Consider the following 17,424-nt stretch of genomic DNA (forward strand, 5'->3'; position numbering starts at 1 on the left):
CCTCTAATGGCTCAAGATAAAAGTTGAAAATAAGTGATTTTTTTGGTCTGTTGACTTACTTTTAGCATTCCAGTTTTCAGCAAAATTGTGCCCCAGGACAGTTTTATTTTTCTCTTGAAAATGCTATTGATTAGTGACAACTGTGCAGAAGATGGAGGCAACAGTTTGCTTAAAATTAGAAATTGTGTTGATATAGTTTGTTTGATGTTTTCGACATGTATAGTCCACATCAGAAACTTTGCATTTATAAAAGTCTCTTTTGCACAAGGACAATTATCTTTTAAACAGTATATTCCATCCAAATTAAATAAATTCAGAATAAAAACATTGGTGCTGTGTCAGTCAGACTAGGTACATTTTGGAATTCATTGTATATTCTGGCACAACAACAGGAATTGCATTCCACAGTTGAGAAAAGTAGGGATGTAGTGGGAACACTGATGAGAGCTTATTCGGAACAGGGACATATAATGGTATTTCACTCCAGACCTATTCCTGTCTTCACAACCACTGAACGATCATGTGGTGCTGTTCATAATGAGAGGTGTAATGTGCAGAGATAACTGAAACAAGGAGAAACTGAGTTGAAGTTCTACAGATGAAAGGATTGCTATCAATTAGTGTGACAAAACAGAAGCCCAGATGTGTGACCACATATAACACAACACAAAAGGTTGAAATGGAGAAGGGCAATGGAAATACTGGCAAGAAAAGCAATAAACCCCAATGTTTTGCAAATTGAAACTGAAGTTTGAGTGCAGTTTGCATTTTCGACATGCTACTGAGCTCAGTAAGATTGGTGCGTAACACTGGGAAATGGTATAAGAAATATTTTTTCACATTCTGGATTACTGCATTTTAAATGCTCATGCTCTGCTCAGTTTGGTTACTGGGCGAAAAATGGCACTTGTAGAAACTGTAGAAAAATATGTAATGGATTGGAGAAAATCTGGCAGAGAAAACAATCAAATGGCAAGAATCCTCTATGTTTACAGGTAGGCATTTCCTTGATGTTACTGTGAGTGTACATTTAAAGAAAAATTTGCTAATCTGCAGATGTATGGTTTCCACAAAACAGAAAGTGCACCAGGAACTGTACACTAATGCAAAACTTGCGACAGACCATTACATCTTGTACCTTGTTTCAAGATTTGTCACACAAAGGAACATTACTAATTAGTGGGAACTAAAATTGATAATAGAAATTATTTGACACTTCTAAAAAAAATATTAAAAGAGAGAGACAATACAAAACCCTATTTTTAATTTTGTCAGTGTCAGACCAAAGCCTGGATCAAAAAGAAGGATGGGAAATAGATACAATGAGTATAAAAAATATTCAAACAGTTCTTTCAAATGAAGTCATTCACTGGTAGACAAACAGATATGTGTTTCAGATGCTACTATATATATTTTGTACCTAATGATATTTCACAGCATACATTGTGATAGTAAAACAAAACTCATACATGTACATCTACTTATAACATGCCCAAATTATTACCACGTAATGTAGGCAACTGCATTTGGATGTTACTTGGTGCTGAAATTAACACAGGGACATAGAGCAAAACTGAAAATATATAGTTCACATTGAAACAAGTATTCAAATGCTTCAAGTCCCTGAGGTTGAAATCCCTCTCCAGATAATAGAAGATGCTTGCAACAAACAGACATGATATTTCAGTTGCTACAGTATCTATACCTTACATGAAATAAATACAGAGGATTCAATTTGCCAGTTAAACTGAAACTACACATATTCATTACTTTATGATCTGATGAATTTATTGCAACACAGCAGAAACAATTGTACTAGGGTACAATGTAAGGACATAAGGAAGGATGAAACACATACGAAGTATTGTAAAAAGTATTCAAGCAATTAAGTTTCCTCACTTTGCTTTGTGTCTCCAAATGAAGAAGTGTGCTCACAAGAAACAGGCTTGCTGTTTCAGATGATGCTACACTGTATCTGTGCATGAGGTAATTACACAGCATACATTGCAGTAGTAAAACAAAAACTGTGCATATCTATCTGCTAATGATACACTAAAATTATTACCACTTAACAGAGATGATTATATTTGGGTATCATGATTATTGCATCTCCATGTTGTCTAGGGACATATAAAAGGGCTGAAACAACATACTGTACGGACATATAAAAGGGCTGAAACAACATACTGCACATTGTAAAAGGAATTAAAAAACTTAAAGGTTTCAAGTTTGAACCATCTCTCCAGATGAAACAGTGTGCTAGCAACAGATGGACCTGAGTTTTCATATGCAAAAATATCTGTTCAAAGCACAAAGTAAATACACAGCACACATAATACCAGTTAATAAAAAATCATGCAGCTTCTTCTCTTCATGATGTGATGAAATTATTCTGACAGAGAGGAAAGAATTTGTATTTAAAACAGTTGCAACAGAAGTTTTTCCAAGTAGGAATTTATTTCCTTTGTAAACTGCCTTTGAATGAATTATTGTGTTAGCATGCACCAAGAGCACAGATAAATTACAGTGTGTGGGCATACGGATTCTACAGTGTGTACCTCACAAGCTATGACAAATGTTCAGCACATGGCCAGGAGACAAGCACAGGTAATACAGCAGGCATTAAGTTGTCACCAATGGAAATGTCGTGGTTTAGGTAGTGGGCTTAGGCTGTAATGACACCTTACTCAGCGTATCTGTAGCAGCAAACCAGTTAATGTAACTCTTCAGGCTTTCCCAGAGATCTAATGACATCTTGGGTTCTCGGGTGTTCTGCCGGATATCAGCGTTGTTCTTGCACAATATTTCGGTAACACAGTGTGTGTCCTTCATCAGGTGGGACCTGACACTGCTCCTCAAGTGGACCTGGTCCAATATTTATGTCTGTGGCCTTCCCCCTCCATCAGCGGTTGCCGGTGTTCCCTCTGCGGTCTGCGCCCACTCACTGCAACCTGTTGGAGCGCTGCTGTTCTGTTTTCTGTCCGCTGCAGTTCTGTCTGTGGCCACCAGACCCACTCCTTTGTGTTTCATCATCTGCTTGGTGCATTTGGAGTTCTGTCTGTGTTTCCAGGCGATCTCCATGTGGTCCTCTCTCACTCACTGTGATCTTCTGGAGTGTTGCCATTCCGTTTTTGGTCTGCTGTGGTTCTGGGTATTCTCTCTGTGGTGCATGCCCCTCAGACCACCTCCCGGACATTCCATCTTTGGTCTGGAGAGCCTGGCACTCTGTCTGAGGCTCATATAGTATATCCGCACCTTCAGTTCTTCTATTCATGGAGTGCTGCAGCTGTCCCCGTTGCTCCTTTAACAATTCCAGAGCAGGATCCCAGGCTCTGCTTAGCTGGTAACCCATGTCACAGTTCATGAGATTATCAGTTACTTGTATCTCTATAACACTGCCCCAAAATCTCGGTGTCTGTGCTAGAAATTTTGTTTCATCATAATTCATGGCATGATCTATTGCTAGACAGTGTTCAGCTATGGCTGATTTAGTCACCTGTCTTAATCAGGTGTGCCTTTGATGGTCCTTGCACCTGATAACCACTGTTCTTGTCGTCTGGCCAATGTAGGACATATTGTAAATGCCTGTTTTCCGTAACAAAGCTCATCTTTAACATACCATCCCACCCGTCCCCCAATCTTGCTGGATAGACAGAAAACACAGTTGATGTTGTGTTTACGGAGGATGCTATTGATTCTGGCAGAAATAGAACCAGCATAGGGCAGGGCAGGGAAGGCCACAGACATAAATACTAGACCAGGCCCACTTGAGGAGCACCTGATATAGGTTACAGGTTACATTACCAAAATATCATGCGAGAATAATGCTGATATCCAGTAGAACATCCGACAACCCAAGCTGTCATTAGATCACCTGGAAAGCCCAAAGAGTTACATCAGAAGACTCTATGGGGAGGAGATGTACCAGAATCTCAAGAAGCTGGACAAGCTTCGACAGAGGAAAGGAAGGATGCCGAATTCTCTCAGTTTTTTGCTGAGATGTCGAGATGGAAAAGTGGTACCAGTATTTCCCAAAATTAAAACATCGCATCAACTCCAGAGTGGTGAACAAGGTAAAACACAGAGCAAGCATGGCACTGGTGAGAGAGAGGATCTGAGATATGAGCCACAGATTAGATGTTGTAGCAAGGGAGCTGTCACATCTTCATTTGTACTTGACAGCCTCCTTAACAGAGGAATACTGGAACTGGGTAGACCATGCCTCCTGGTCTTTAGCAGAGTGTGCCTGAAGGACTGCTTCATCTTGCCAATCTGCAAAGTTTGACTGCATGAACAAGAAAGCACAGCAGATGGAGGAGATTCACACTCTGGCAAACCTAAGTGACATACAGTTTGATAACGCAACCTTAAAGTTACTCAGCAAGGGTCTCAACTTCACAACAACCGCTAGAAATTTGCCCATCTCTGGTTTCATCAGTGTAATAGAGCAAGTTGCAGCCACACTTCCACCTAATGTGGCAGAGGAAGTCCGCCAAGAGACTTGCAGGGCTCTCACCAATGCCAGGCCTCCAAAATCGAACATCACAACTGAGGATAGGTGTGCACTCAATAAGCTCTGGGAAGACAACAGTATTGTAGTACTGCCACCAGACAAAGGGAATTCTACAATGATTCTGCAATGGGTGGATTAAGATGAGAAAATACGCCAACTTCTGAGGGACCCTGCATATAGAACCTTGGAGTGTGACCCCACTGACAAGGTGGACAAGAAGACCAGGACTCTTCTGTAAGAGATGGGGATGCCCGATAAGATAATCAGACAACTCCAGGAAAAAGCACCAGTACCACCTAGATTAAATGGTTTGCCTAAAATGCACAAGGAGGACATGCTCCTATGCTCAATTGTCAGTAATACTGGGGCACCTACATATGCAACAGCCAAGTATTTGAAAGCTCTGCTTTCTCCATATTTGGGGAAATGTGTTCACCACATCCAAAACTCAGAAGACTTCCTGCAATGCCTCAAGCAACTATACATCATAGATTCAGACATCATGGTTAGTTTTGATGGGGTATCTCTGTTCACTAGGGTCCCACTGAAAGAATCACTAGAACTGATTGCAGAATAATTTGACAGTGCTCTGTTGGACCTGTTCAGGTGTACACATATTTCCTGTATGGGAACCAATATTACGAGCAAACTGTAGGTGTAGCTATGGGCAGCCCACTGTCTCCTGTGGTTGCCAACATGTTTATGGAGAGATTTGAGGAGAGGGCATTAGAGATGACAGTATATAGACCCACATGCTTTGTAGGGGTGTGAAATGGAATGTGGTAAAGCAGGTGGTAGACTTAGGATTATTGGCAGAATACTGGGGAGGTGGAATCAGTCTACAAAAGAGATTGCTTACAAATCACTTGTGTGACCCATCCTAGACTACTGCTCAAGTGTTTGGGACCCATATCAAATAGGACTAGCAGGGGATATTGAACATATACAGAGAAGGGCAGTATGAATGTGGACAACACCTTAGTGATCTGGCTTCATGATAAGGACAGACTCAGTGAGTTGCTTGAACATTTTAACTTCTGCCACACAAATTTCAAGTTTACCGTAGAACTGGAGAAGAATGCCCAGTTGCCGTTTCTGGATTTACTAGTTAAAAGGAAAGCAGATGGATCCATTGGTTACAGAGTGTATTGAAAACCCACACCCACTGATTTATATCTGCAGGCCAGCAGCTGTCACCACCCTGTGCAGAAGAACGGGGCTCTTAAGACATTGGTCCATAAAGCACATATCCTGTCAGACCAAGAGAGTCTACAAATGGAAATAGAGCATCTTAAAACAGTGTCTGCAAAAATAGATATACTACCAAACAAATTGAGATGGCACTCCAACCAGCCACTACACCACAGGCTCCAGAAGCAGAGCAAGATCAAGCAAAGAAGGTAGCATATCTGCCCTATGCTGGTTCTATTTCTGCCAGAATCAGTAGGATTCTCCATAGACACAACATTAAGTGTATTTTCTGTCCATCCAGCAAGAATGGGGGACACGTGGGATGGTATGTTAAAGATGAGCTGGGGTTATGGGAACCAGGCATTTACAATATACCTTGTCAATGTGGCATGTCCTACATTGGACAGATGACAAGAACAGTGGATATCAGGTGCAAGGAACATCGAAGGCACACCCGATTAAGACGGGTGATGAAATCAACCATTGCTGAACACTGTCTAGAACTAGAACATGCCATGAATTATGATGAAACCAAGATTCTAGCACAGACACCCAGCTTTTGGGACAGTGTTATAAGGGAACTGATAGAGATAAAAGTAACTGACAATCTCATGAACTGCAGCCTGGGTTACCACCTAAGCAGAGCCCGGGATCCTGCTCTGGAATTGTTAAAGGAGCAACGGGGACAGCTGCAGCACTCCATGAACAGAAGAACTGAAGGCATAGATATAGAAAACGAATCCCAGACAGAGTGCCAGGCTCTCCGGACCAAAGACAGAACATCCAGGAGTGGATCTGATAGGCACGGACAGCAGAGGGAACACTCAGAACCACAGCAGACCGAAACTGGAATGGTGATGCTCCAGAAAATTGCAGTGAGCGGGAGAGGACCACATGGAGAATGGCTGGCAACCCAGATAGAACTCCAAACATGCCATGCAGAAGATGGAACACCCAGGAGCAAGTCTGGTGGGTGCAGAACTGCAGCTGACAGAAAACAGAACAGCAGCTCTCCAGCAGGTCGCAGCGAGTGGGTGCGGACTGCAGAGGAAACGCCTGCAACCGCTAGTGGAGGGGAAGGCCACTGACATAAATACTGGACCAGGTCCACTCGAGGAGCAGCCTCAGGTCACACCTGATGAAGGTTATGAGCTAAGTTACTGAAATATGGTGTAAGAATAACGATGAAAATGGTTAATGTTGACCAATTCTGTTGACATAATCGTCACAGCCATCCTTGTGATAAACACATATTAAATTAGACTGGAGAAAGAAAATGCTCCATCTAATCATTTCAGCTTGTTCCATGAACACATATGAAAGTTTGTATTTCAGTCTGAAAAAAATTATGAGTGCGTTTACTATTATTTAGTCATAAAAGAAGGCAAAAAATAATCAGTGAATACATTTTTGTGAAGCATAGGAAGTCCTAAGATAAGCTAAAAGAAAAAGTATGCGAATGAAATGAAAACAACTAACACCTCTACTTATTGTTTACTAGCTGAGTAACTGACATTGCTTGGGTATGTACTTAGTCTAATCTTCTATTAGCACATCTCCTCCTTTCCCCTGTCTCTGTCCATCTCCTCCTCTCCCCTATCTGTGTGCACCTCCTCCTTCCTCATCTCTGTCTGTCCATCTCCACCTACCCTCTTTTCTTTCCCCATGTTATCACCTTCACCTCAATAGGAGGTTTCTGCTTTTTACACCCACAGTATTTCTTTCCAGAAAGTAAGTAATATGTGTATGAAGTTTGGTTGAAATCAATGTTTTAGGAGGACTTTACCATATGCTCTCATGTCACATATATTTAACGTATTTGTCATGTTTGTATACACATATTTTATCTGCATCTCTAGCAAATCTAGCCCTGCAGTTTTGTTTTCATGCAGCTCAATGTTTGTGACGTCATATCTCCTGAACTATGTGTCACACAATGATGTAATTTTGCATGTGTATCAAGTGGTAATTGTGGGTACTGCCTGAAAAATGTGTGGTGAATAGAGTTAGTAGTAAAGAAGTAGTAAACTAAAACATCACACATGATGCAGCACTTTTACAAAATGAACAACAAAAATGTAGTAACCAATAACTTTCTTCCTTTCATCATTTTGTGGGGGCTGTCAGCAAGAAAATGTCTTATAAAAATTTTAAATTATGTCTTAAGTTGGCTGCAAGTCACTAAGTGCTCTCATTCTCGAATTCTGGATGAATATAGTCAGGCTATTTGTGTATCATAAACTATGCTTCTTTTTCAGCCCCACCCCTTTCAGAGGTTGATGGTTCTTACACACACAGTGATTCTTTTGTTACAGTAAATGATATGCACACCAGGTTTGGTTGAAATTGATCCAGTGGTTTAGAAGGAGATGTGAAACATACATACACACACTTTTATAATTTGAATGGATTTGTGAGTAGGTTGTGACAGAATCACATAAGAAAGAAAATTTTCATTGTATGGATGTCATTTATGTCCACTATTTAGCAGATAAACTTACAAGAAAAGTACAGTGAACTGTAGAGCATGTATGGCATTCATGTGAATTCCTTTAAAAAAGTCATGGTTCTATAATAAACTCTGTTTGCTCATCAAGTTCATGCTCAGTACTAAATTATCAATTACACTCATATTACTGATTGAATGACTGAAGTTGTTTGTTCACAAAGTGCATCTACATTTACTCTTTACACTGTTTGAATTTTTACTTTGGTTTTCATAAATATTGTTGCAAATAATAATTAATACATTTTTTCTTTTCAGAATGTGTGTTTCACTGCCCATTCACCTCGTAAGGAAACAAAGAGAATAACAGACAAAATGGAGACTATTGTGTATGAACCTGTGGGGCCAAATGCATCTAGAACTTGGACCAGAAAGTTGAAAATTCCTAGTTTGCCTCCATCCAATTTGAATAACTGCAGTATCATTGATCTTGATTACTTTTTGCATGTAAGCATTCTAAGTTTGACTCCATAATGAAGAAATACTTATGTTAACAGAATCTTCTATTGGTTCATGGTAGAACAACATTATAATAAATGAAAAGCACCAGTTTGCTAACAAAAGTAAACTGGTGCTTTTCATTTATCAAGAAATACTTATGTGGAGCTCACTATTATTAGTGATACATTTTTTCAAGAAAATTTCATTCAAATAGAGATAAGTGTGTGCAGTAAATTATGACTTTGTGTTCCTTTGTTGCAGATAAATGTTACACTAAATTTTTATCACAATTGCGTGTTATTTTTTATTCAATAATCATAAATTATGAAGTGTCATGTTTTAACAGTATTTGTGCCATATTTTGTTAGAACCTGATGATCTGTAAACTGTATATGAAATTACTTCTCATTTTTCCTGTTAACAGGTTAAAGCTGTTATCAATGGGCCCCACAGAAACTTACATGTAAACATCCCAATAAAATTAGGAACAATTCCACTCTTGAGCTACATACCACCTCCATTATCCAAACAGATAATGAGCTCCAACATTCAGATTCCTCAACTCCCCTCCTTGCAAGATGCCCCTGTCAAATTTCCACAGTCATCCGCAGCTTCGGCACCATGTCCACCACCTCAGACACAGTACTCTACTGCACCATGTTCCTCCAATATTGCAGCTGTCATGCCACCCAGCACAAGTCAGCATGGTATGACAGATGGACTGTCAAATGAGTTAAACATAGTTCCATCTGCGCCACCCCTGTCATACCCAGAAGTTCGTAAGTATTCTCATATTCTCTTGTTTCCTTTTTAACCTGTACTTAATCTATACGAAACAATTATGGGTGTACAGATGGGACAACAAATTACTAGAAAGATGTTTTCTACTTTTTGTATATACACTAGCAATTTGCTTAATATGCTCTTTCCAAAATAATGCTATTTCAAAAAAATAAAAGTATAAGCAACAGGTACAAAAAGTATACAGATGAGTGTTTGGTGGTAATTGGGAAAGTTACAGATATGGAAAAGTCACTTATATTGTTATGTAGTTTGTAAATGTGTTCGTATTTGTCTTGTGGAAGAAGAGCTTATTCACTCTCATACTGTGTGATTCTAGTTTCAGTTTTAATTACCAATTCCATATTTGTTCTCCGATTTGTAAAATCAGAAATTAACAAAAAAGCTTTTCATTTTCGTGAATGAAAAACAGAAGTCAGAAGTCAAGGCTGCATGTTCTGGTCATGTTCACTGATGAAAAGTATGCAGTGTAGTTTGGGTGAACATTACAACAACATTGTTATTAGTAATAAATATCACTCTCTCATGAAAATTATAGCATCTCTAGACCATTTCTGTATACCCCACCACATCATTTAAATCCGGTTCTACAAAATTAACAACTCTTTCTTCTGATAGTGGAGTGGGCTGTCAGTTTGTATTACATGAAAGTTAGGAACTAATGTAAAGAAGGGACATGATAGTTCTCAATAATAATTTTAACTGTATTATCTTCTAATTTTTGTGGCCCATCTTGGAGAATAAAAATAACACAAAATACGTAGATGTTCAAAAACAATATTGTCTGGGCTGGAAATGTAATTGAGTCCAAATCTGAAGCAGGGTCATCATTGAAGTAAAACACTTAGAACTGAAAGCATTTTTATTATTGACCCGAATGTACATTCAGAGCAGAACTGAACTCCTGGATGGAGAGTGCAGCAATTTACACAAATATCAAGCATGCCAGAATGCTGTTTTATACCAACATTGAATATACCAGAATATAGAAACATTCACCTCCTCTGGCCTCAGTGCATGCACTGGTTGGATGGAAGCACTGTGATGAAGTTACATCTCAGCTGGTCCCACAGATGTCCTATCGAGGCCAGATATGGCTGCCTTTCTGGCCATGAGAGTAGCTTAGCGTCAGATGGCCTGTTGGTAGACACATTCCATTTGTAGATGAACACTGCCCTATTGAAAAAGTGCATCTACTGTTGCCTAAGAAATAACACATGAGGGCACAGAATGTCCATGCATACCATTGTGCTGTCAAGAGTTCCCTTACTGCCAACTGTGACCTGAAACCATACCAAATGGTTCCCCACATCATGACACCCGGAGTGACACTGCTGTGCCTCCCGAAAACATTAGAAGAGGGAGACCTCTCCTCAGGACACCAACATACTCACTGGCGATGGTCATGTGGGGTAGTGCAGAACTACAATTCATTACTGAATACAATGTTATGGCATTCGACAGCAGTCCATGATTCCCAGGCATAGCATCACTCCAAACACAGCCATTGCATTGTGGTGTTAATGGCAGTCTATGCCTGGGGCAGTAATTCCCTCAGCCGGCTGCTGCTAGTCTCTGACCAATGGTCCAGGATGACACAGGGTGTTACAGGGAGTCCATCACTTGTTCTTGCTTGGCATGCACAGATGTGAAAAGGTTATGATGTGTAACCACCTTGCTGGGGGTAAATGTTCTCAATAAAAATCAATTCAAAGTAAAAATCTTCACGAAATATTAATTTTGTCGATGGCAGTTGAAATAAATGTTCTTACAACTTGTGGGATATAGCTCGGCTTGTTCAAAATAATAAACATTGATCAGAACTCATCTTCATTTGGTTGCTTCACTGCAGTTGATGTTTCCTGTAAGTTTCTTAAGTCAAAACAGGTCAGAGAACACCATGGTTCTCAAAAGACATGGAAAGTCAGTTATTGTTTCGAGTGTACAATTTATTACATCATAAAGTGCTGCTCAAGATCTTGCACCATACTGGGCTTCCTGTATGATTTCTTGTGGGTCTTATATCTCTTGCTAACACTCGATGTGTTGTTGCATATAGTGAATTCACTAACTGCAATTACAGAACTTCTTCATAATTACAAAAAAATGTCATCATACAGTGTTTACAATTGAAATGCATGAAACTGATAAAAAGATGATTACATATCTCTTGTTTCCATGGAAAAATAAGTGAAATGATTCAAATAAATGATGATTATATTTTTGTTTATTACAGTGAAACTGCATTATCCCAAGTATTCCTCCCATGTTCCCTGTTTGAAAACTGAGTGCATTTTTTAGTGTGAATGGAATTTCAATATATAATACAGTAGCCCAAATAAACACTTTGTTCATATTGTTAATCTGGTTTCATTTTATGAATTACCATAATTATGAGGTAATAAGTCTTTGTTATGTTAACCAATAGTATAGCAAGCTGACAGTATGAGAAACAGAGTTGTTACAGGTTTGAAACATTATAATTACAATACATTTTCTATCTCTTTAGTAACTCAATTACAATTAAATGAATTGATAATACATGTTTCTACAAACAGATGGAAGTAATATTAGCGAGTCTTTTGACAGGAAGTTGTTGAAAATTATATTATGCAGCTCAGAAGACAAAATTATTTATATGGGGCCTACTTAATGGCATAACAGTTAACCATACAATCCAAATTAGCTTTGAAGTTGTATGAAACATGCGCTGTTACATGCCAGTGCACAAGTGTTGACCCTCCCTTGTGATGGATAGACTGGGTCAACTGGGAGCTTGACAACAAGTATGCCTACCCTCAAATTCTCATGGAGACCGACACTGGGCCACTGTCACATCCAAATTCCCCACAAATCTCTATGATAATTAAACTGGGTGATGCAATAGAGGTCCATAGTGAGGCCCCTTTCAAACTGTGCCACATGCTGATAGCAGTGTTTAAAATGAATACACAGCATTGCTCTAACCTTCAGAGTGTTCACTGAACATCTGAAGCTGTTCATGCCCCCTATATAACCTTCCAAACCCAGCAGCAGCACAAAACATGAACAACACTAATACACTGTTGTTGCTGTTCCACACAGAGAATTGATTCAGATCATTTACATAGATGCTGATAGTGTGTACTTGTCCAAAATTACACTGGCATGTGACCATGTATTCTGGGTGCTCTGCTTATTTTGTTAGGCAGTGAATTTGTAATGACTTCTGCAACTTGCAAATATTATGTAGACTTCTGTTCTGCAACTAGATGCAACTGCTGTTATGTTGTTACATATATTGTGTACAATCCCACACAGGTATAACATTCCCAGCAAAAACAATTCACTTTATAAATTAAACCATCAAACAATGAGAGCTGCAGTTGAGCATGATCATGTTACAGTAATTGATGTTAACACCTTTCTGAGCAGAAATGATTCTACAAGGCATGGGCTGCATCTAGTGTTGACAGTAAAAACAGCTTTGTGTAAAAGATTGAAAAGAGAGGTGATAAGTGAGGCAAATAGGAATACTTCAACAGCAACTAACAATATATTGAAACCAAAACAGTTACCCAAAATTTATCTGACAATAGTGAGCTGTACTGTGAAATCTCCACAGAAGAAGTCATGAAACTAAATCAAAATGCAATATAAGCTGCAGAAGAAGAAATAATGTCACTGGAAATTAATCCAAAAGACAAAACCAGTGATGAAGAGCAACAAAAAATAATTAGGTCTAACGAGACTGGACTGAATTGCAACATATCCACAGTAGAAATGAAGACAGTAATTGAAAACCAAAAAGTGGTGAATTTTGATAGCTCCATAGTAGAAATGATAGAACCATTCCAAATCCAAAATATCCAGCACCAGAAAAAGCAATATCATTGCAAATTAATCTGAAAGGCAAAACTATTGATGAAGAGCAGCAAAAAATAGCTAGGCCTAATGAGACTGAGCTGAATTTAACATAGCCACAAGAGAAACAAGTACACTAAATAAAAACCCAAAATACACTGCAGAAGAAGAGCATATGTTACTGGAACTAAGTCCAAAATGCAAAAGTAATAAAGATGAAGAACAGCAGCAAACTGCTGCACAAAGAAAAAAAAAAGCCTAGTGAATCAGTGCCCAAAAGAACTTTAGTAAGAAGAAAGATGATGTCTCAATGTTTGGGAGATGATTTTTTATGGTACAGCCAAGGGAAGCAAAAACTGGAAGTTAAATATTAATGGCAAGAAACATGAACATGCTAATCAAATAGAGACTGAGTACTTTATTAGTAAGCAAAAAGAAATTAAGCTCATAATTCTGTATCAAAATCTGCAATACATGAGTAATAAAAAACTAGAAGTAGAACTACAGGAAAATGAAATATGCCCATACACTACTGGCCATTAAAATTGCTACACCATGAAGATGATGTGCTACAACCGCAAAATTTAACCGATAGGAAGAAGATGCTGTGATATGCAAATGAGTAACTTTTCAGAGCATTCACACAAGGTTAGTGCTGGTGGCAACACCTACAACGTGCTGACATGAGGAAAGTTTCCAACTTATTTCTCATACAAAAACAGCAGTTGACCGGCGTTGCCTGGTGAAACGTTGTTGTGATGCCTCGTGTAAGGAGGAGAAATGCGTACCATCACATTTCCGACTTTGATAAAGGTTGGATTGTAGCCTATCATGATTGCGGTTTATCATATCGTGACATTGCTGCTCGCGTTGGTCAAGATCCAATTATTGTTAGCAGAATATGGAATCAGTGGGTTCAGGAGGGTAATACGGAACGCCGTGCTGGATCCCAACGGTCTCATATGACTAGCAGTCGAGATTATAGGCATCTTATCACCATGGCTGTAACGGATCATGCAGCCACGTCTCGATCCATGAGTCAACAGCTGGGGACGTTTGCAAGACAACAACCATCTGCACGAACAGTTCAACGACGTTTGCAGCAGCATGGACTATCAGCTCGGAGACCATGGCTGCGGTGACTCTTGACGCTGCATCACAGACAGGAGTGCCTGCGATGGTGTATTCAAATGAACCTGGGTGCACGAATGGCAAAATGTCATTTTTTCGGATGAATCCAGGTTCTGTTTACAGCATCATGATGGTCGCATCCGTGTTTGGCGACATCGCGGTGAACGCACATTGAAAGCGTGTATCCGTCATTGCCATACTGGCGTTATCACCTGGCGTGATGGTATGGGGTGCAATTGGTTACGCGTCTCAGTCACCTCTTGTTCGCACTGATGGCATGTTGAACAGTGAACATTACATTTCAGATGTGTTACGACCCGTGGCTCGACCCTTCATTCGATCCCTGCGAAACCCTACATTTCTGCAGGGTAATGCACAACTGCATGTTGCAGGTCCTGTACGGGCCTTTCTGGATACAGAAAATGTTCGACTGCTGCTCTGGCCAGCACATTCTCCAGATCTCTCACCAATTGAAAACATCTGGTAAATGGTGCCGAGCAACTGGCTCGTCACAATATGCTAGTCACTTCTCTTGATTATCTGTGGTATCGTGTTGAAGCTGCAGGGGCAGCTGTACCTGTACATGCCATCCAAGCTCTGTTTGACTCAGTGCCCAGGTGTATCAAAGCCGCTATTATGGCCAGAGGTGGTTGTTCTGGGTACTGATTTCTCAGGATCTATGCACTCAATTTGCATGAAAATGTAATCACATGTCAGTTCTAGTATAATATATTTGTCCAATGAATACCCATATATAATCTGCATTTCTTTTCGGTGTAGCAATTTTAATGGCCAAATTGCAAAGAAAAAGATTTTGAAATTACAGGTATAGTCTACAATGAGTTAAGAGTATTCTGTGTGTACCGATCACCAAGTGGCAAAATAAATCCTTTCCTCAAAAAAATGCCGATTCTAGTAGAAAAAAAAACAAAATGAAAGATTGTGTAATATGTGGTGATTTTAACATTGATATGGGAAGAGAGACAGAGAAAGCAAAAATCTGAGGAGCTGCTACAACAATACAACATGAAGGCAACTGTTATGGAACCAACAAGAGCGACTTTGGTAACTGATTCAATTATTGACAATATTATCACTAATATAGATAGCGAAGCATATACAACAAAGGTTCTGCTAACAGGAATTTCTTATCATTTTGGACAGCTTTGTGAATTATACGGAAATCTGAACTCACAAAAGGAACACAAAAGCGTAGAAAGAGATGTTACGCTTATCAGCCATCAAAATATCAACATTGTCAAAGTGATGTTAAGAAAAGAACAGTGGATGCACACACTTCAAGCCCAGGGAACAGAAGAAAAATACAATGCTTTCCAAGACACCGTAACACATTACTTCAATTTAGCATTTCCAAAATGACAAAAATCTCGAAAATAAGCAGTGGATCATGAAGGAAATAATAGAACAGAGAGCTGCCTTAGGAGAAATGAAACAGAGAATAAATATTGAAGCCTACAGGTAGCACCAGAAGAAATATAGGTAGTTGATAAGACAAGAAAATGTTTCCAAAAATTTGGAGGCACTTGGGCAAAATACATTCATATCAGTCAGTAGTACAACACAATGGCTCTCTGAAAGGAATTAATTATTAATCTGAAAAAAAGAAACTATGTACATGGTCTTCAATAATAAACAGAAAGAAGAACATATGGATGTCTTCTTAGATGGAAAAGGACTGGAAGAAGTAGCCTCTGTTAAGTTTTTGGGAATTACAATAGATAGTGAGCTAAATTGGAAACAGCAGATAAATACTGTTTCCAGTAAGTAAAACTTAGTGATATTTATAATGAAACAACTGGCTCAATATACTCACTGAGAGTTCTTGTGCATTGTCTATCATGGACTTTTTGAACCATACATGCGATATGGAATCACAGTATGTGGGAAATCAACTTTCACAGGAATTAAGAAAATGTTCACTTTACAGAAGCAACCCATTTGAATTATATTCAGAAAAAAAAAGAAAAAAAGAAAAAAAAAGAATCATGTAAAAGTTGTTTCAAAGAACTAAACAGTCTAACGTTTCCATCATTGTATATATTCAAGACCATTGTGAGTGCATTACGTGATCACACCAAACTGGAGACTAATGAGACTGTTCATACACACAACACAAGGAACAGAAAACAACTGCGGTGCATTCCACATAGACTTAAGATTTTTGAAAAAGGACCCAAATACTCTGGCAGCAAGTTAATACAAGCAATGCCAAGGTAATTACAAGACCTCAAAACTGAGAAAACATTCCCCACAACTCTAAAACAGTTTCTAACACAAGGAGAATTTTATAGTGTAGCTGACTACATTGGCAAACAGTGATCAAGAGTTCATCCTGTGAGTGATAAATCTCGCACATCATAAAAAGACCTGGCAACAGAAATTGGTGTTAAAGAAATTAACTATAATTAGGAACCACTGATGTATAATATAAGCTAATTATATCTCACAAAATTATTATTATTATCTTAAGTCATTTTGTACCGTGTAATATTGTGAATATGTCGTTGCTGTTGTTGTTGTGGTCTTCAATCCAGAGACTGGTTTGATGCAGCTCTCCATGCTACTATATCCTGTGCAAGCTTCTTCATCTCCCAGTACCTACAGCAACCTACATCCTTCTGAATCTGTTTAGTGTATTCATCTCTTAGTCTCCTTCTACGATTTTTACCCTCCACGCTGCCCTCCAATACTAAATTGGTCATCCCTTGATGCCTCAGAATATGTCCTACCAATTGATCCCTTCTTCTAGTCAAGTTGTGCGACAAATTTCTCTTCTCCCTGATTCTATTTAGTACCTCCTCATTAGTTATGTAATCTACCCATCTTCAGCATCCTTCTAAAGCACCACAATTCAAAAGCTTCTATTCTCTCTTTGTCTAACCTATTTATTGTCCATGTTTCACTTCCATACATGGCTACACTCCATACAAATACTTTCAGATAAGACTTCCTGGCACTTAAATCTATACTCTATGTT

General features: G+C 39.0%; 1 protein-coding gene across 4 annotated transcripts in view; it reads left to right on the forward strand.

The window, feature by feature from the left end:
* Window positions 1-17,424, forward strand: part of LOC124777034 (arrestin domain-containing protein 17-like) — a 191,088-nt gene that overhangs the window by 159,920 nt on the left and 13,744 nt on the right. For all 4 annotated transcript variants that reach the window (XM_047252298.1, XM_047252295.1, XM_047252297.1 and 1 more), the window contains 2 exons: window positions 8,469-8,657; window positions 9,076-9,430. In XM_047252298.1, the coding sequence (XP_047108254.1) occupies window positions 8,469-8,657; window positions 9,076-9,430 (544 nt within the window). The remainder of the gene's footprint in view (window positions 1-8,468; window positions 8,658-9,075; window positions 9,431-17,424) is intronic.

This window comes from Schistocerca piceifrons, chromosome 2 (assembly GCF_021461385.2).
Source record: "Schistocerca piceifrons isolate TAMUIC-IGC-003096 chromosome 2, iqSchPice1.1, whole genome shotgun sequence".
NCBI lineage: Eukaryota > Metazoa > Arthropoda > Insecta > Orthoptera > Acrididae > Schistocerca > Schistocerca piceifrons.